Source organism: Alligator mississippiensis, chromosome 1, assembly GCF_030867095.1.
Source record: "Alligator mississippiensis isolate rAllMis1 chromosome 1, rAllMis1, whole genome shotgun sequence".
Lineage (NCBI taxonomy): Eukaryota > Metazoa > Chordata > Crocodylia > Alligatoridae > Alligator > Alligator mississippiensis.
The window spans coordinates 162,347,535-162,368,207 of NC_081824.1; the positions used below are offsets into that span (position 1 = coordinate 162,347,535).

The following is a 20,673-nucleotide window of genomic DNA, read 5'->3' on the forward strand; positions in this document are numbered from 1 at the left end:
TGTCAGCTTAGGTTTCACTTGATTTTTTACAACAGAAAAATAATAGAACCAGTCTTCTTTTGAAAAGAACTCAGACCCCCAACAAGCCAGAATGAGTTTAACACTGTGGATTCCTATTTGAAATCTCTGGGTTTATCTTGTGAATCACATTTGTGTGCCTAACCATGCTAAACTAACATTATTTGGCACTCTGTGGCACCCCAAAAGGGCTTTGAGGCATACTTCAAGCACAGCTTTAGCCGGAGCATGAGAAAGTAAAGTAGGGCTGGACAAGACCTCGCAAGTTGATCTGGTCCATGACTAAAACATCCTAGCCAAGCGTCAGTCTAACCTGCTTTTGAAGTTTCCAAGTGTGGAGATTCCACAACTTCTCTAGGTCACCTGTTCCAATGCTTGACCACCCTCAAAGTCAAAAAGTTCCTCAGCTTCATCTTGAGGCTGTTCCTTCCTAGGTCCACCCTCTACAAGCAGAGAAAAGCCCATCTCCATCCTCTCTATTATCTCCCTTCAGGTACTTGGAGACCTACCAAATCCCCTCACCCCCCCCCCCCCCCATCTTCTTTTTTCCCTAGTTTTTCAGACTTTTTCATAAATCTTTTCTCTGGACTCTTGCTAGACTCTTTCCAAACAGTCCATATCCTTGAAGTGTGGGGGCCAAAACTGGACAAAATATGCCAGGTGAGGCCCTACTAGGGTTGAATCGAGTGGGAGAATTGCTTACCTTAATTTGCAAGCTCCATTCCTGTGAATACAAGCCAGGATACTATTGGCTTTGCAACAAAAGCACCCTGTCACTCATTCAGCTTATGGCCCACCATAACTCCCAAGTTCTTCTCTGCAGTACTGCAGTCTAGCCTGTCATTCTCCAATCTGTATTTGTGCATGCAATTATTTCTTCCCAAGTGCAAGACTTTACATTTGTCTTTGTTGAATCTCAGCTGATTGCAGACTATTTCGCAAGTTTATCCAGGCCATTCTGGATCCTAGTCAAACTCTAGGGTGTCTGCAAGTCCACCTAACTTAGTGTCATTCAGAAATTTACTAAATGTGTACTTGATCCCATCATCCAAATCAGTAGTAGTAGTGGCCCACCAGCTTCTACATGGTGGGTTATGAAAACATGGTGTGTATATATATATATATATATATATATATATTCCAGATTGCAAAGGAACATACTTAACTTTACTTGCAGGCCTTGATATATGCAAGGTCTGTTTGCAGCCTTAATGTGTCCCAGGATAAACCATTTTATCCCAAGACAAAATGTGATCACTCAGATATTCATGTCCATTGTCCCAGGATAAATCCTAAAAAAGTTTATTGGATAAGAAGTACTAACAGTTTATCCCAGTACATTGCAAAGTGCATCCTGGGATTACCTCATTAATGGCAGAAAAGCAACAGTGCATTCAGCTGTTTACTAAATCCTGATTGGAAGAGTGAAGTGTGTACATGCCAATCCTGGGATATTTCTGGTCCAGGATAAACATGGGCACAACTTGTCTAGGGGCAGATACATCATCTATTCCTAGCCTAAGAATGCTGACAAATAAGCTCATGGAAACAGGTTTGTTCTAGTGCAAAAAGCAGGAAAGGGAATAGTTGCAAGAAATAAGAACCACGTCACCCGCAATCCTGTAGTGAAAGCTGGTGATATAAAAGGATCTTAAATCCGAAGAGGCCCAGTTCCCATTTCTTAAAAAAACACTTCAAAAATCAGACATACAGGGGGTTTGCTGTGCTTCAGTTTCAGAAATTGTCCTCTTACTACATTCATATTTTGATAGAAGACCTTAAGAGCTTTAGCAAATTCACTGTCATAGCTGGTCCGGTGACGGCACAGCTGGTCAGTTCCTTCTGATGAGAGAGGTGGTTTTGTCATCTTAATAGTCCATTTGTGAGGTGGCTTCATATTCTTATCTAAAGTGCAAGACAGAATTTTTTTAATTATATTATTACAAGCAAAGGCTGATAGAGACAAAAGTTGATTCTGCATTCTTATATTGCTGTTTAAAAATGGGAATTTCATCCCTTTGCTTTTGTCAGAGAAGAAATTCAGTGCCATGAAACTAAACTAACATTTTCTTAGAACCTCCTGGAACAGATGGTGCCTGGTGCATATACCTGAACTATAACAGAGCATGCAATTGTATGGCATTTTGCACTAACTTTCATGGTGTCCTGTGTCCCATTTCTTCAGCTGCTCCTTAAGAAAAATATTTTCTTCCCTTAGAGCTCTGTTAATATCCCTCAGAAGCTCAGTTTCTTGTTCCAGCTTCAGTAGCTTCATGTAGAGTTTGGACATTTGATTTGGTGCATCCTATTAAGAAAAATCCAGTATGCATCTAAGCAGTCTTAGTAGTCTAAGCAGAATATTATCAAAAAACCCCTTACTGTTATTGCTTCATATCTTCAAAGCCCTTTTTCACCCAGACTTGAGTTTTGGTTGGAATCATGTAACTGGAAGATTACATACACACGCAGCCTTCACCCTAGCCCAGGGGTTTTCAACCTTTTTTAAGAAGTATACCCCTTCTGGTGGCAGCAGCCAGACACAGGGGAGGGGAGGGCTTGCATGCAGCAACCGCAGCCACACCCCACTTTCCCACAGCTGGTCACACGTGGGCTGCTGATGGGCCTTGCTGTAGGAAAGTGGCATGTGGCAGTGGGTGTTGCAGGGTGGTGGATGGTGGCAGTGGTTGCCATGTGTGAGGCCCTCCCCTTGGCCTTCCACCCCACTCCTGGGAGGCAGCGACATGGGGTGGTGGGTAGCGACGCTCCATCCCCATCTGCCTGCATGTATCCTTTAGAACCTTTCAAAGTACTCCCAGGGGTACGTATACCCCCTGGTGACAAACCCCGGTCCTATACTGTCAGATGGATGGGGTTGGATGCAGCCTTCATTCTGGTATCTCTTGTGTTCCAGTAGCATGAGGTTGATCTCTTTCAAATGCTTTTAAAAAGATACATATCTGTTTTCAAGGGTGCCAAGATCAGGCTATTTGTTGCTAACAACTTTGGGTTTTTTATGCATAGTACAGAAGAGAGGAGCAGAGGCAGGAAATAAGTGGGAGGTTCAGGGAAACAGTCCCAGTTAGGGTAGAGGCCTTTGCAATAAGCCCAATTGAAGGCAGCAAGAATGTTGTGCGAGTAAGGGGAAAGGAACGGTTTCCCTTATGAAAATGAGGTGAGAAAACCTATCAGAATTAGTTTGTTAAAAAAAAAATGCAAGAAAACCCTCAGTGGGATACAAGAGCGAAAGAAGCAAGAGAGAGATTTGACAAAAATGTGCAAATATTTTGGCAGACAAATACATATTTTTCAGTGGGTACAATATTTGAAAAATTATCCAGCCAGCTCTATATTAGACTGATCACAGGGAAGATAAAGAGGCATAAAAGATTCAGATGAACTGGACTGAAATCAAAGGAAAAGGAAGAACAACAATTCCATAAGTGTCTTGCACCTTTTTATTTATTTTTTTTAAATAAGACCAGTTATTTTAAACTATAGTTTTCCTATTGGTTTTAATAATTTTTCAGGTAGGTTTTGTTTTGGCTGTAAGAACTTGGTTCTGATTATTTATAATTTAAACTATCAGGGCTTATACCATTTTTAGTACCATAATTTATAATAAACTACAATAAAGGATGACTAAGAAAATCCAAAGCATTCTATTTTTAATTTAAAAAAAAATCTGTTATAATACTTACTAGCAGGATCATATAGTTCTCTGTTAAAGGATAGTCTACAAGCAACAGCTGTTACTTATTTATTCCAAAAAGCTGTTTGGTGACAAGTTCTCCTTTGAAGTGGGGTCTGCGTCTGGACCATGCACATCTCAAAAAAGCATGTGGCCTGGGTCAAGATTCTGGTTTATGGCTAACAGGGTTAGGAAATTTGCCTTCCCTCCACCCCTTGTGCTATGCTGTACACATAGCTCACTGCCACCCAGATGAAATACTGTACATATTAGGTCCCCTTTCTGCAACCTTTAACAGCTGATATGGTCCCATTAATGTCAAGGGACTACTTTTGTGAACAACATGATGTTATCAAAAAATGTAATCGGTAATTCGGGTACACTCACCAAACTAACATCATATGCATTCAAATCTTTTGGGCTATCGACAATAATGGTGCCCTCACTTGTGACACTGCAGCCTTGGAGGGAACAGTCTAGCTCTGTGCACCCTTCTGCATTGCAGGAAAGACATAGCGTGGTTAAGACAATGTCGTCCTGTTCTCTTCACAATTGTGCTTCTATTGCATGTCAGTTGCAAGAAACAGAGGAAAATAAATGCAAATTCATTCTAAAATGATACCAAGTCTCTGTATTATAATAATAATTCTCTTTTTCCCCAATTTTTCTCCAATACATTTTTGTATAATAACATCTTACCACTTGTGTTTACTTTTTAAGTAATTGTATCAGTTAATTGTAACCCCACATTTAACAAGGAGGTATGTTAGCAATACAGCTGAAGATCTTTACATGCATGCACTGTAAGCCTACAAGCTCTAAACAGATATCCTTGAAAAGGGAGATTTCTAGAATACTGCATTTATTCATATACCACGTGCACCCTTTCTCCAAAAATCAACCCTCGGAAATTGGGATGCAGAAGTGGGGAAGCTGATTTTCTTCACCAGAATAGAAGCTGGGAGGAGTAGAAGCATGGAGAGGCGGTGCTGTAAAGTGCCTTCTGCTTCTCTCAGTGAGCACACAAGAGGGGCGGAGTCTAGTGTTAATCCTTTCACAGCTGATGACAAATCAGTAGCAGCTTTTGTTAGCGAAGTCAAACCCTCAAAGAATTAACGCTGGACTCTGCCCCTGCTGCCTGCTCACTGAGAGAGAAGCTGCAGCCATTTTCAGCATGACCCCTCCATGAGAAAGCCAGCTCTAAGCCATGGCCCTGGAAAATAATCCTTTTTTCTACATTCTGTTAAAAAACAAGGCGCACGTCTTAGTTGGGGGCGTGTGGTATGCAAAGAAATACGGGTATTGATTAGGTTTGCTTTGGCTAATACAGTTCCAGACTAGAATAGGAATACTGTATTTTTAGTCAGCACTTTTATTTTTACAGTGTTTGTATATTTAATTTTTCTTTCTATTTTTTATTGAAAGCAGTAGCTCTCATTACCTGTGAACAGTTGCTAGTTCGTGCACTCATTCCAGACTCTGCCCCACCCCAGACAGAGTGGGTTCTTGTAAGTGTCTAAATAGGACACAGATGGAATTTAGGCATCTAAATCGTAAAGGGTGGTCCAGACATCAACCTTCTTCAGGTATTGCAAAGCCATCTAGGTGCTTGCAGTCAATGCATGCCTCCATTTCACCTTGAAAGTTCCCAGGGTGCCTCGGTTTCCACATGGCTCAAAGCCTATTCCAGTCTAGCCTTTACATACCTAAACACCAGAATGTGGGCACAGGTGGGTGAGATCTCTCTGCCCCTCCTGTTGAAGTTCCACTGAAACCTGAGGCCAGAAGAAGAATAAGCAGGAGGGTGCCTGCCTGACTGCAGGAGGATTCTTGGGTTGCAATTCCTGCTCCCAGATCTATATTTTACACCAGGCTGTCATCGGTTAATAAAGGGCATCAGGGACCTGAATTCAGAACTCATGTAGGCACTCTGGGTCGCCCTTTGAAGGCAGTGAATGATCGCCGTTCATGGTAAGGGATCCTAGATGCCTGGCCCTCTCTAGATAGATTGCCCAGCTAACACTGCAGTGCCAAAATCGAGGCATCTAACAAGAGGAATCTGTCCAGAGAACTGGGAATAAATACTAAGCCATGATCAGCTATGTTTTGGGGCAGAGCGCCAAAAACACCCCAACCTTGACTTGTAAGATGTTGGCATGCCAGGGGTGTATGGTGGGGAAGCCACCACAGGGGCCAATCCTTGTTGTAGCAGTGCAGCCCCAGCCCCTTCCCCTCCATCCACCCTAAGGCGTGCATGTACCCAGTGCCAGCAACAAGCTGGGCCAGGGCTCCAAAGATCTCGGTGCAGCTGCTTGCAGCCTCCCAGCCACCTGCCATGCCAGCCCAGGCTCTGGGCAGGCCCAGGCAGCTCGCAGCCCACAACACCCAGGCTGCTCATTGCTGGTGGTGGGTACATGTGCACCTACAGGAGGATAGCAGGGAAACTGAGGGGCCTGATTCTTATGGCCGCGTAGTCTTAGCCCCTTCCCTGCCATCCACCCCAAGGCACACGTGCCAAGCTAAAGGCTTTCGCCTGCCCCACACTAGCACACCTACTGGGGGTTGCCAACCCCTGGTCTAATCTATTCTCGCCCAGATATATTTTTAGGGGTGCCACGAGCTGCTGCACAGTGGTACACTGTGAGGTGTGCAAACATGATTCACAAGATATAGCCAGAGATTTCAAACAGGAATCCATAGAGTTCAATAGATTCTGACCAGTTGTGGGCTGAGTTTTTTGCAGCAGAAAACCTGCTCTATTATTTTTCTGTAGTCAAAATACAAATGAAAACCCAGATCTGGCATTTTCCATGGGATGCCTTGCGTCTAAGGGGGGGGGCCATGAGTCTAAAAAGGTTGAGAATCACTAAGTCTATTCAATCACTTTAAAACTGGAATTCCTTACACTGAAGGATCTGCAGCTGCAGCCATGCTGGCACAGTGATGTCAGCAGGGTCCCTAGTGGACATGATTTGTGTCACCAAAAATTTTTCACCACTCCCAAAATGATAAAAATGAAGACATTTTTCTGCTAGCTGCATCTACACCAGGCATATTAGGGAGAGTGTGCGACTGACTTGGGCTTCTAGATGGCATAGGCATTCGTAGTGTAGACCAGACCTTGGCTTCCCTGCCTCTTGCTCAGATGACTGAATGTCTCTGCTCTCTGCTTTTTTCCATCCACAGACAGAGTTATAAATGCTTCTCTCCCACTCAGAAGCACAGTGAGACACTTCATGTTAAGTTTACCAGTCATGCTATAAAAACGTACGACCAGAGTACTAGAGCTGAGCTGTTTCACACAGCAATCCATGATTTAAAAGATCAGCTCTGAGCAGGTAAGGTTAACTTATACTAAAGTTACAGAGATAAACCTTAATCAAGCTTTCAGAATTGACATATGGGACTGAAGGGCCACAATACTGCAAGTTAGCAGGCCAGGCCTTGTCACAGGGAGCCTTTGCTTTTCTAAAATGCTGCTGCAGCATGATGTTTACAAGCTGCAGCCACAGAAAACAACCACAAATAAAAAAAATGCATTGCAAAGAAATACCTTGAAGGCCCCAGAGATCAACAATTAAAGCATTTTTCTGTAAATAATTCAAAAAATCGTGGGATACAGTGAAGGCTGAGAAACGTGTTCTCTCTTCTATCTTTGGATTCACATTTTTCCAGACAGGCTTGGTGTACACAGATCGTGGAAGGTCATAAAATCTGTACCTAAGGGGATAAAACATTAACAACAGATATAATTAAAAACCCAGCTCAGTCCCTGAAAAGGTCAGCTCTGTGAGCAAAGAAAGAAAATTACAGATACATTTCAAGGTCAGCTGTTCCTCCTATTGAACAAAATGCTTTGTGCAGGCTCATACCACCCACACTATGTGAAAATATTACTTCACTTTATTCATTTTTGGGGACTCTTTTGTTGACAGTAGCAGTTTGTCACCAAGTCAAAAATGCATTTGCTCATTGTTCCTGTGGATTGATGTGGGGTATGAAGCATTAGGCTACATAATACAAAATAGTCATGCATAATTAAAGCTTTTTTCATAGATTTCATAGATTTCATGTCTATGAAATCTATGAAATCTATGAAAAAAGCTTTAATTATGCATGACTATTTTGTATTATGTAGCCTAATGCTTCATACCCCACATCAATCCACAGGAACAATTTTCCCTCCCATTTACTGAGGAAATTTACCGTTGTTTGAAACAAGAGATCAGAAATATTCTTGCTAAGTACTCCTTTGCTCCTAGTATTAAAGTATCCTTTAAGAGAACAGCTGAGCACCTCCTATAATGTCTCAGGTTCAGAAGCAAATTGATCTTGCAGCTTAAAGCTAAACATATAATAGTAGCTTAGGCGTTTTGGTAGCACCTACTAGGATCACCATGAAACTGCCTTGGCTTTCACCAAAGAGTCAAGTTGAATGTGTTTGCAAAGAAAGCAGGAAACTGGTGCAGCACAGTACCCAATCTGAATCCCCCTGTCAGGGTCGTCTCTCAGCCATCTGACTCCAAGACACTGCACAATGTGAATCTGGAAATCAATCTGCCTTCCCAGCAACTCCAAAGGGTCAATGACCATATCATCCTCTTCAAAGGCTCTACAAATATAGGCAGAATGACATAACAGATTATATCTGGTGCTCTTCTTTCACCAAAAATAGAGAATGGTAACAGTGAATCATGGAACCAGGGACAGAGGGAAGGGTAACTTTTTATGCAAATACATGAACTGAAAAGTATTCTTCATAACGCTCCAATCTATAGCATGTTCCAGTCACACGGACAGAGGAGCCATGGAAGCAGATACATGGCTGCTCACACATTTATGCATGCGCACACACAGTTCTAAAGAAGAAAAAGGTGCCAGAAGTTGAAAAAAGGACTTGTTGCTATTTTTAGTCTCCTGGTAAGGCACTTCTTCCTTGCAAGAACCCATCTCCATCTGGCAAGGAAGGATGGAAGCAACTCCTCCTGGAGTCTGGTAGTGCTATGTTTTCACTCAGGCAGAGTGGGACCTTGGTAACAGTTCAGGGGACTTCAAGTTCCCAGGGACTGTTTCTTCACAGCATTGCAACCTCAGGGACATCATAACTAACAGGACTTACATGGTCTTGCCATATGGTGTTCCCTCCACCCATTCTTTTAAAACCTTTGAGCCAAATCCTGCTCTCATTCACACCCTTTGATTCCATCATTTTCCTATCTTGTTCAGTATTTTTACCCTCCGTTTCCAGCCAAACATATCAACACAGTTTCCTAAACTGGATTAGAAAAATAAAGAAGGAAAAGGGGAACTTGAACCTTCCATCACTGGAACACGGCACTACGTTTATAAGTACAATGGCCTCCTCCTGCCCTTCGAAGTTCAGAAGCTCCGTTTGTTCTTCCAGCTTCATGCAGTAAGCGAGTGACTGAAGCCAAATGTGAGCAGATCCTAAATGAATAACCTCAACAGGATCCCAAAATGGATCACTGTCTTGCTCCACATGCACGTCCTCTCCATCTAGAAAGTGCTGATAAAGTTCCTCCATTAAGAATTTCCTGTTGATGAATTTGGCCTTTGACCACACCCATACCTACAGATGCACAAGAAAGGTGACTTAATGAACCACACAAGGCATAGGATCACGGAAGCGCATGTTTTCTACACCCCTTATTTTTGGTCCTCTTTCTTGCACTCTGCAGTTTGTCTAACCTCTACATCTTTCTTAAAGTGTGGTATCTCAAACTATACATGTTATTTCACCTAAAACTTCAATAGCACCAACTAGGAAAAAATTAATATTAGGGTCTTACATGCAATGATCTTGTTAAAACATGCCTCAGAATGAGATATGCCTTTTTCAGCAGTGTCACATTGCTGATTTATATACAGTATATTCTCTGGTCCATTCAGACCCTCAGGTCTCTTTCTGCAGTTCTGCTGCTTTGCCGATTATTCTCCATGCTGTATATGTGCATTTGATTTCTGTTTCCTAAGTGCTGTATTTTATACTTTCTTGGATTTCATCCAGACTACAAACCCAGGGATTCTTATTTTGCCTCATTTAGACTTGCTAGACATCTTCATTTAACGTGTGTTTTTTCAGCGTTTTATTTTACAAGCATTAAAATTTGGAGCTGTACTCGTAACCTTATTTGTATCAAAAGCATGTATATAAGTAAGTGAAAAAAGATTGCCTGCTTTAAATACACCAACTGTAGTCTTTCAGCGTCAGCACTGACATTCACACAGTATACTTCCCTGGCGTATAAAAGGGCAATGTCCTAGCAATGATCTGAATCATTTTTATTTCAAGTGCAATTTATATTGATAGAGTAATATTTTAGCTTTTCAGGCAGAAAATTCCTATGAGACCACTTATCATAACCTTTGTTTCATCTCTAAGAGTGCCTGCTGATAACTGCCTTGGTTGCAAAAAAAAAAAAAAAGGATATTTGTGATGATACATCAAGATTGTTTGTAAAAATGCTGATGGAGTGAGTGATCAAACGGGTGGTGCTTGCCAGAGTTTCTGTCACAAAAGCTACTGTTGCAGATTCTGAAGCTTCATTTCTCACAAGAGCACTGCCTGTGAGCTCATGCCAGTTTGCACTAAAACTGCCAAGGCCAAGGCCATGTCTTCAAAATAACTGTTCTGATCATGGGTGCACCTAGAAGTTTGAAAAGCGAGGTGCAGATGGTGAGGTGCATCATCACATATAAAACGCCACATATTTTTCTCCAGTTAAAAAGAAACTAGGAAAGCCTTACTAATATTCTAGGAGCCTAGGGCTATATTATTCTGTTTAAGATCCAAGCAAAAACAAATATAGCTGTATTGGAATGCGCATTATTATTAAACAACCCACAACAAACTGGGCAAAAAATAATAAAAGATATTGTTTCAGTAGTCTTGTAGCCATTAGAATTAAATTTACATCTTTTATTCAGATTCATAAAACGAAATTTATCTTTCTCGAGTGCATCCAAACTTCACTCAGTTATTCTCATACCTGAGTTTATGATTACCGGAGTTAATGTTTCCACACTTTAAATTAGCTGTAGCTAAAAACAGTCTGCAGGGCCCTGAAATAGGAGAAGCTAACAGACAGCAAATTTGCAGGAGAAAGGATCACTTGATTAGAGAAACTTGAAGACCATTAAAAAGGAGAGAGGGTCATTAACACATGTGGAGTGAAGAAAGATTAGCAGGAATCAAGTAGATTATAATGAGCCACGAAATCAATCAACTCCTTCCGTGCTGCCTTTATAAAAATACCATTGTCGCTGCTGTGCCAGTTGGTTTTAAACTTTGGGCAGAGTAGGAACCCAAGGTGGGGAGGGGGATTAACTGCATTGCTGCAAGTATTTTAAGAAAAAACTTCCACCCAAGATAGTATTTTTCTATTGTTCAGTGCCTCAGTTGAATTTGGTTGCTGTACACCTGACTGACACAAGGGCCAGGACAGGTTAGAGCGAATGAAGACCAGAAACCTTGAGCATGTCAGTGGAAAGAGTTTGACTTCTGTCTCCTGAATCTGGGGTGAGGAAGTTACTGAGTCAATGGACAAATCATTAGTTTCTCCTTACCAAGCTCTCTGCACCAGAAATCACCTGCTAGTAAGAAGTTACGCTATCAACATCACTGCTTGGTTTTGGCAGCAGATAGACCCTCAAGGGCAGGCAGATCCCACCTGACAGTGCTGATGAATCACTAACCCCCCTAACACTCTCATTTTCACTTTTCTATTTTTGGGCTTTTGTTTGATCAGCTAGAAGTGTCATGTCTTTTTCCTTTTTAGGGTGCAAAACGTCTTATATTCAGGAGTGTATGAGCAAAAAGATCCAGGTCTTTAAAGGGACTGACACCTGGCGGCACTTTGCATTGCCACACCCAACCTGTAGGAGGCCAGCTCAGGAGAGGGTCTCACAAACCTGTATTAGGCACTAAAATTGCTTGTACAGGACATGGGGATAGGTACCTGGGAATGAGATTCAGAAGAGCCAACAGAGAGCAAAGGGACACCTTAACCAGCTGCAAGGAAATGCTGCAGGGAGACATGCATCTGAAATCCTGCCGAATTCATGGCCCAAAACTCTCTTTACTTAAGTGCCTAAGAATTTACTTATACATAGCGACCTACTGAATTTGGGGTGGCTGCCCCCGATTTTGTGATCTGAGTGAAGTACCGAGTGCCACCCGTCAGCCTTGGGGGGAGGGGGGGGACGGGGACAGGACGGACTTCCAGGGCCCCGTGGCCAATCAGAGGCATGAGGAGGCCTGCTGCACTGTGTCGGGAAAATCTCCCTCCCTTCCATCCCTCCCCCCATGCTTCAGGACGGCTTTCCACCCTGTTCTGTTTTTGCAGCCCTTAATATGTATACTGCAGCTCTCCAGTGCAGGAGGAGAGAGAACTAGTGAGGCAGGCTGATTCCAAGAAGGGCTCTGCTTCCATCTTTCAAGTTCTGCCCCTCTACTTGTCTCTCCTCTTGTGCTTGGCTCTGATTATGGGCAGTGGGGACAAACGTGCATTTCTGCAGCTGACTCAGCCAGCAGCATATGCCAATTTCCTAAGTGAAGCTGAAAAAGGAGGTGTTGGATGTAGCTGTGCAGGTCTAAAGACATAGGCAGACAAGATTCTTTAGGTAAATGTGATCTTTTTATCAGACCAATTAAATAGTTGGAAAATTGTTTTTTGCAAGGAAAACACAAAACAACAGCACTTTACCTATGCCTGAAAGTTTGCAAACAACAATTTTTACAACTATTTAGTTGATCTAATAAAAGATATCACATTTATCCAAAGAACCTTGGCTGAAAAAGGAAGCTCCAATTGCCCTCAATGACACGCGATCCTGGGCATCAGGAGTTACATCTGCAAAGGGACTCAATTTTTAGGACCCCTGTTCCTTGGCAGAATCCACAACCCTGAGACAGGGCTCCAGGCTTTATCTCTGCAGGATAGACAGAGGAAGGTGCCTAAGAGTGAAATCCATGGGAAAGTGTGTTGTGTGGGGAGGCTAAACCAGCAGTAAGTGGAAACAACTAAGGATGGAGTGAAGGGGGACAGGATTGAGAAATTTAGGGGAACATAACTAAAAGCACCTATCTCTTGCTGTGAGTACTTCGCTGCAGACAGGTGCTCAAGCTAGGCCATTGGACTCTTATCTGGGAGGTAGGAAACCTGATTTCAAATCTTCTCTCTGCCTGATTTGAAGCAGGTATCTAAATGCATCTTGTACATGATGAGAAAGTGCCCCAACTACTTGGCTTTGAGGGACTGTGGGATGAGTTTGTTCCCCCAGTTTCTCGTTTAAGATGTTCCATTTGGAAAGTTAATGAGTGACCCAATTAGATTTCTTGTGTGTGTCAGATCTGGGCAGGCAGAAGAGCTGGGAAGCTTTAGGAAAGAAATTGATTATATATTACAACTTGTACCCTTCAAAGAGTGCAGATGTTCAGGCCAGGGAAGCTGCTCCAGATCCAGAAAATGATCAGAAATGTTACAAAGTGTTCTTGTAAAAAACAAGTCAGCTAATAAAATTAGGGACAAACCCAAACCAGAATCTCTAGATGCCTGATGTCTAGAATAATAAATATCCCCAGTGTACAAGGTAAAATGATGACAAACAAACAGCTGCAATGTGTTTGGTTAAAAGGGAAACTTAGAAAGTGGAACCTCTCCTTTATTATTTAAATGCCGGGCTTTTGCCTCATTAGTTGCTATGTAGTTGGTGATCAGTTGCATCCAAGATAGTTCATCAAAGCAGGTCTTGACACAACAATGAAAGTCCTGCTTCCAATTTAATATGACTAGCACTCTCACCATTGTAAGAACTAATGATACTACAGTGCTGTTACCATGGGTGGAACCAGAATTTTGAAATGGGGAGTCCAGATGGTGAGGTGCATCATCACATTAGCACAACACATTTTTCTCCAGTTTAAAATAACCTAAAAGCTTTAGTAATTAGCTAGGGGCCTGGGGCTGTATCATTCAGTTTAAGATTGAAGCAAAAACAAATATAACCTTATTGAAATGAGTTAAAAAAAACAAATCTGCAGTACTGTGAAATAGGAGCTTCATTACCAGGAGCAACTAACAGCAGAACTGCAGAACAAAGAATAGCTTGATTGGTGGAACATCAAAACCATTAAAAAGAAGAGAGGGTTGTTAACACTCATGGAATCAAGAGTGTAGAAGGGATTGGTTAAATTACAATGAGCTGTGACATCAACTGACTTCCTCAGTGCTGCCCAACTTGAAATGCTTCTGCCACTGTCAGGCAGTTGGTGTTAAAGTTTGGATGGAGCAAGAATCAAAGGGGGGTGCAACTGCATAGCTGCACCCCCACTCCCGGATTCACCTTTGCTTCTACAGCAACAGTGAATGATCAAGAGCAAAAGCACAGCAAGACATGCCTATGAGGTTCTTGCATTGTATTTCTCTGCATTTAAACCCTGGCTAAGAAGAGAATTCAAGAACTCTTCTTAGTTCTCCATCAGCTTCTCTGTATCAGTTTGCTGAAATACAGACTAGAGCAGAAGTCTCATTATATCTAATTGTGGACTCAAATCAAAGGAAGGCTCAAAGTCTACTTGGTGAATATACAAAAGTGGTCTCTTTAATAGAGGCACACTTGCTGGTAGTTGCAGGAGTCTGTGCAGGGGAAGAACTGATTCAATGTGAACAGATCAGCTATGGGCATCTGTGTAGGTGGTGAATACATACAGCTGGGGAGCACACAGTGGCCATATATAGATGTTCAGTTTCTAAAGGGAGAATCCTCATTCTCCTGGTAGAAGCTACAAGTATAAAAACATTCACACTTTCTCCTGGACCAAAAATGGCAGTTCTGGGACAAAGATAAACTGATGCCAACTGAGAAGTTGGTCCCAGAGAGCAGGGGGAGTGAAGCTGGGGAAAAGGCTCTCATGACTGGGGTTACCCTATTCTGGTAAAGAAGCAGGGTGGGGAGCTGCTCCTGCCCTTTCATAGACTGAGATGGGAAGAGAGAAGCAGCTGTCAGCTGTTCCCTACCAGCTCCTCACCCTCCAGGGACTCCAGTGTGAGAAGTGGGCCACTACTTTGTTGTGATGCTCTATCCCACTCAGCTCCTGTGCACTTCTACAAGCAGTTCTGCAAGTCCTCTGCCTCCTTCAGAGGTCCTGGAGTGAGATGCAGGCTGGTGGCCTTGTTGGTCTGGGAGAGGACGGAAGCAGCAGTTACCACTCTTTGCCTACCAGTCTCAGGAAGAGGCAGACGGCTTTGCAGAGAAATAGTGCTGCTGGCTTCCCCTTGCTGCCTGTACTGCCCAGCTGGGTGGTGGAGGCAGTGATTTAAAAAGCTGTCAGGGCCAGGAAGTGGGCTCAGGGAGAACACCCCTAAGCCTGGTTCCTGGCCCTGTTGGCTTTTAAATGTGGCATGAGGGGCAAGGGGAAGCAGGCAGGGCCAGGGAGCAACAACAATGCCACCCCCTGCCTGAAACTGGAAGCAGAGTGGAGGAGAAGCTGCTTTACAGATCCCTGCCTACTCCCTGGACTAGGGTCCTTGGTGTGAGGAACAGGCAGGGGGCTTTACCTTGCTTCTCCCCTTCCAGACCAGTCTAGGAACAAAAGGGAGGAGTAAGTAAAGCTGACAGCCCCTTCTCCAAGCTGAGCACTGTCTGGCTTGAGGGCTTTGCCCCAGTGGTCCCTTTGCTCTGCTCCCAGAGATCAGGAGTGGAGTGGAGGAGGCTGCTTTCCACCCATTCCCTAGATCCCAATCTGCTGCTCCACTGCCCCGAGGGACTGGGAGGAGTGGAGCAGGCTCACATCTTCCCCAGATCAGGACCATCTCAGTCCAGGAAAGATCGGAAGAGCAGGGGAGAGAGGGTAGCTGCAGGCTCAACGTTTGTACTGCTCCCTCTCCTGGAAAGATTCCTAATGGTCGAAATTTCCACCAGTAGAAATGAACATCTGTTTGTGGCCAAGGTTTGATTGTAGAGACAGTAGAAAGTCACAGACACAGTGCCTGCAGAGAGGTTTTTTAAGTGTACAAATAAGAAAGAAATCAGGAGGGGCCTCCTACTTTGTACACAGAGAGCACAGCATGCAGTGGCTTACTTGACAATAATGTCATTTGTACTCTGCACCTTCCCCAGTGAACTCTTATTAGCACACAAAGCCCAGTCTCCTCACCTGCTTAGTAATTTTGTGCATCACTTTTACTATTATTTCCTTTTGCAGATCATAACCTCTGGAATCTGAAGATGCTAGATTTTTCACCTTCAATTCAAACTTGAGATCCTGTTAAGGAATAATTGTTTCTTTAAGCACATTGATATCCAAGAGCTGTACTATCTGAACTTATTAAGAATAGCAAAGTCACCATCTGTGGCAATGTAAAGAACTAATATTTTAAACTAAAGAGTTATTGTTAGTTATAATGGGCAGCATTTGTCAAATACAAGACAGAAGTTGACAAAATTCTAATAATGAGGGAATGTCTGGAAGTTCAGTCCCTCTACCCAAAGGAACTGCTGTATTTCAAATGTTAAAAAATCAGTTCACACCCTGGCCTACTCACGTGGGGTTACTGCTACTCTCTTGTGGGTTACAGGCAGCTGCTTTGTGACCTTCATTTATTATGTCACATGCAAGAATGCCAGACTAAGATGATCACAGTGATTCCTTCTAGCTTTACTATCTATGAAAACAATCCAATTATACCCAGTAGAGGGAGATCTCATACTGCTTAACTAAAACAGTGCTATTTAGAACAGTCTGTAATTATTTTCCCCTCAGTGAATCAGCAAGTGAGTTCCATTCCAGACTCTCCCTCTGCCCAACCTAATATATCACCGAGATCCTGGGTACATCTATTAGTCCCCTCTCAGCTAATGGTATCTGAGAAGAAAGCCTAATATGCAGTTTTGCCCACTCTTCCAACAACAAGAAGGTCAGGCCCTACAGAAAGTGCCAAGGCCTTCTACTTGTTGGAGGAATGGGGAGAAAAACAGTAAGCTACTCCAAGGCTAAATTTCAAACTTGCCTGGCTTTGACATTTATATGACAGTAAGCCACTGAGTATTCAGCTTAATAAATATCAGGGGCAAACTGCAAAGCTGCCTGCTGGCTGGTGACCTCAGTAATATCTAAAGGTCAGGGAGTGGCTGTGGAAAAGAAAGGCTTAGAGATAGTCCAGAGACTGATGCAAGGGGACACTGCTCTCCCTCCATGCTTATTGCAGGGAGTAAGGCAGTTCCTTTACTCACACAAGTGCTAATTACTTTTTTGGGCAAGGATGGACCAGCAGAAGGCAGTGTGGTGGATTTTCTGCTGCTCTATTTCTCCTGGGCATGAGGGCAGTATTTTGGCAGCAGGACACATTTTTTCTGGCTCTTTCTAGGATGGTTGGGAGGAGTGGGTCATGGCAGTAGGGTGTCTGGGGCTCTGTGTGGAGAAGGGCATTGATGGAGCTGGGGAGGGCCTTTTAGAAGTCACCAGGAACCCAACTCAGCCTCAGGCTATGCTATCAGGGGCAGATGATGATGAGGGCTGGTAACTCAGCATTGCAGAAACCCCCCAATCAGAAGAATAAACATGCTATCTGGCTCAATCACACTTCCCTTGGGAAACCGTTCCACCAGGGAAACAATTTTAATTTCAATGTGAATACATTTCTATCCAACCTCAATGTTCTTCTGTTCTATTTCCTCTCAGTACTCTAACCTTTACCTATTCAAATAAGACTAGACAGTTTTTCTTCCTTCTTGGTCTCTCTCCTCTCCTCCCCTCCCAAAGAGCCAACTAATCCCTTTCTTCGTCATTGCTTAGCAAAGTTGTACAGCACAATGACAATTGCTCGAATATCTTGCTTTGTTTTCTTTAATAGCTAATACTTCAAAAGGCTTTACTGAGTTCCATAATACCATTATAAAATAAGAGAGAGAAAATCCATGTGCCTCACTTCCCTCCCTGCCCATCAGGCTGGTAGGAAAATGGGAGGAAGATGAAGGAGAGGAGCACTGGCGATAAAGGTTAATGTGCTAGTTTATTACAGTGGATGGGGAAGACAGACATACACTGCTACTTACCTTTTTCAGCTCCTCACTCATCTGACTGGCTTCTGCAACCAAAGGCATCAGCTTGATATAATCGTGGAATACTGCAAGAACACTGGGGTCTGGTTTGCCATCCTTATTACTAACAGCACCTTTGAGAAAGGTAACATGAAAGGTAAAAGAAGAAACTGCAACTCATTTACTGAAGGATGGTAAAATTCTAACTAGAGCTACTCAACATGAACTGGCACAGCTTGGCAATACCACCTTGGTAACATATATTTCTACATCATGTCTATGCTATATGTTGTAAGCAGTATGAAGAGGCAGCCACTGTTCAGGGAGTAGCACTGTACCCTAACTGTATGTCTACAATCCAGTTTGAACCCTGTGGCCAGGGTATTTTTCATGGATTGCATACAAAAAAGAGAAAAAGCATCTGAAATATCTGCTGTGCTCACAGCAGCTCATTTCAGATTCCCAGAAGAACATTTATCCGCTGTAACTCCAATTTTCAGATCAAGAAGTATGAAGTATTGGGGCTGAAAGAAGATGACTTCTGCCTTGCCTTATGTACACACTATAGATACAGCACTGGACACTGCCATGGTATTCAGCAGCCATTTGGTTCTCATGCTTTTGCTAGACTGAGCTAAGTGAAGGAGTCTGGATCTACATCTGGCTTTTAAATACAAGATGTCTGGTGCATCTGGATCTGAAGCAATGGTTTAGCTTTAGCCCATCATGAAAATAAGTACAGTTTAACTATATACTAAATTGCACATTTCAGACTCCCTCATAATTTATAGGCGTTAATGTTTCAAATAGTTTAGCTTGGGAGCATTTCTTTAAAAAAGAGGTTGGTAAGACAGTAACTGATATCCTGTATTTATATCATGCCTAATGTTCACATATCTGAGTTGCAGCAGTCTATTGATCCCACATAGGCCTCACTAGCCATCTTTGGACACACACATAAGACAACCATGGAAGACAATCATCCTCAACTGAGAGAGATTGCTGAAGAAGAAAAAGATAGGGCCCAAATAAACTTCTGTAAACTATATAAAATTACTCCACTTTTCTCTGGATGGAGCCACCAGAACATACAACTGCCTTATGTTCAGTAACATACAGCAATCCAACAGTTAAAGAAGTGAAACTGGAGGAGGCGATTTATGTCTGAAGTCCTGCATTTAGAACAATTCTGAAAAGGTTTATTGGACACCTGAATTACTCTGCATCAATAGCCCAAAACAAACTTTTTGACTATGGGACTGAACCAGTTAAAGTGGTTGGTGAAATAAAATCTAGATTATGAAAAATCTCACAGCAAAAACTTTTGTGATTTCATCCTCCACACATACAATGAAACAAAGGTAATTAGCCAAGAAAGCTGGAGGGAAAAGAGAAGAGCAAACAGCTCCATTTCAGAAAAAAATTAAAAGAATGGGAAATTTTGTACCAGTGCTACCTGACTCAAAATTAGCGACAATTTACCAAAACTAGCATAGATGAATGCTGGAGAAGTTGTGAAGCAAAGGAAGAAATATTAGATCACATATGGCAATTCTGCCCACATGCAGCCTTCTTGCAAGCAAGCAAAATAGGAATAAAACATTATGGATTGCTCACTTGTCAGTCCTGACCACTCAGCAAGCAATTGTGTGTGGCCTTCTATCTGGAGTGTTTATATATTATTAAAAGTAATCTGATCTCATTTCTTAGTAACAGCTGGTGAACATTGTTCACTGGGAGGCTGTTATTTTTAAACACATACCTCACACATTTTAGAAGGAACAAGCACAGGCCTAGTGAGAAAGAAATTGGACAGTATTTAAAATAGCATGTGAAATAATTATCTGGAAGTGTGGCTGCTAATCAATCAACTTATTCAAAGAGAGTGCAAAAACTCAGAACATTTTTGTTAATAACAGTACAGTATGTACTAACTTCTATGCAGGCTTTATAAAGCAGTTCTTAGATTTTTGTTATAAATACAGAATGTATAATGTAGAACTGTATAATGTATACTGCAATATATAATGTATAATTTTCCAGTTAATTAGCTAGATAGGTAAAATGCAATTTTTTAGGTCACAGGCTGCACTGCCTGCAAAGCGCTGTCCAACTTCAGGTCCATGTTAAGTACTGAATTCTAGACAGAAAAAAAGGTAAATTTAAAAGTAGTCTGCAGATGACCTGGGGTGAAATGGAACACTGCTCACTTCACAGGAGTCTCGTAGCTCAGTACACATGCATTAACACTTACCAAGCTTATCTACGCTAAAGCCATCTGCAGCTGCCAGCTCTGACTGAAAGAAATCATAATCATATCTCAGCAAGTCTTCATTGGTGCGTTCTGCAGGAGGTCCAATGTAGAGGTAAGCACTGTTTGACCCCAAAATAATACGGTCCTGAAGAATCAAGTACATAGTGCTCATTAAACTCAGTTTTCATATTTCTTACTTCAAGTACTATGCTTTTGTCAAGGGCTTGCAAACTGCAAACTGAAAGGGAGAGCTCTGCTGTCCCATCAGTGAAGGAAAAGGACTGAAGAAATTTCCTGTTTGAAAAATGGGGGGAGTAGAGTTAAAAATCCAGTATTTGAAGGGGAGAGAGAAAGAGAGATCCTACCAAACTTCAGAATGGCAACAAACTAGCAACTGGACAGTACACCTTGGAAATCTTATCTGGAGTTACATGGTAATAGAAAGCAGGAAAAACTTGCCACTAACTCAGCCTTACATCATTTCTAGAATAATTTTCTGCTAAGCATATATATGTCATTTTGGACTGACCAGCATGCAAACGGAACAAGATAACAGCAGCTACCCTGTACTTCTGTAAGACATGCATCTAGAACCATTAGAGAACACTGGTGTAATATATGGCTTGGTAACTTTCAAGGTTAAGGAACTAAT

General features: G+C 42.4%; 1 protein-coding gene across 1 annotated transcript in view; it reads right to left on the reverse strand.

Moving 5' to 3' along the window:
* Positions 1–1,304: 1,304 nt before the first annotated feature.
* Positions 1,305–20,673, reverse strand: part of LOC102576831 (kinesin-like protein KIF28) — a 38,640-nt gene continuing 19,271 nt past the window's right edge. Inside the window, exons 13-21 of the mRNA XM_019500552.2 lie at positions 20,022–20,166; positions 17,783–17,901; positions 15,885–15,992; positions 9,022–9,296; positions 8,184–8,318; positions 7,260–7,426; positions 4,094–4,200; positions 2,173–2,323; positions 1,305–1,923 (exon numbers count right to left, since the gene is read on the reverse strand). Coding sequence (XP_019356097.2) covers positions 1,700–1,923; positions 2,173–2,323; positions 4,094–4,200; positions 7,260–7,426; positions 8,184–8,318; positions 9,022–9,296; positions 15,885–15,992; positions 17,783–17,901; positions 20,022–20,166 — 1,431 coding nt within the window. The 3' untranslated portion in view covers positions 1,305–1,699. The remainder of the gene's footprint in view (positions 1,924–2,172; positions 2,324–4,093; positions 4,201–7,259; positions 7,427–8,183; positions 8,319–9,021; positions 9,297–15,884; positions 15,993–17,782; positions 17,902–20,021; positions 20,167–20,673) is intronic.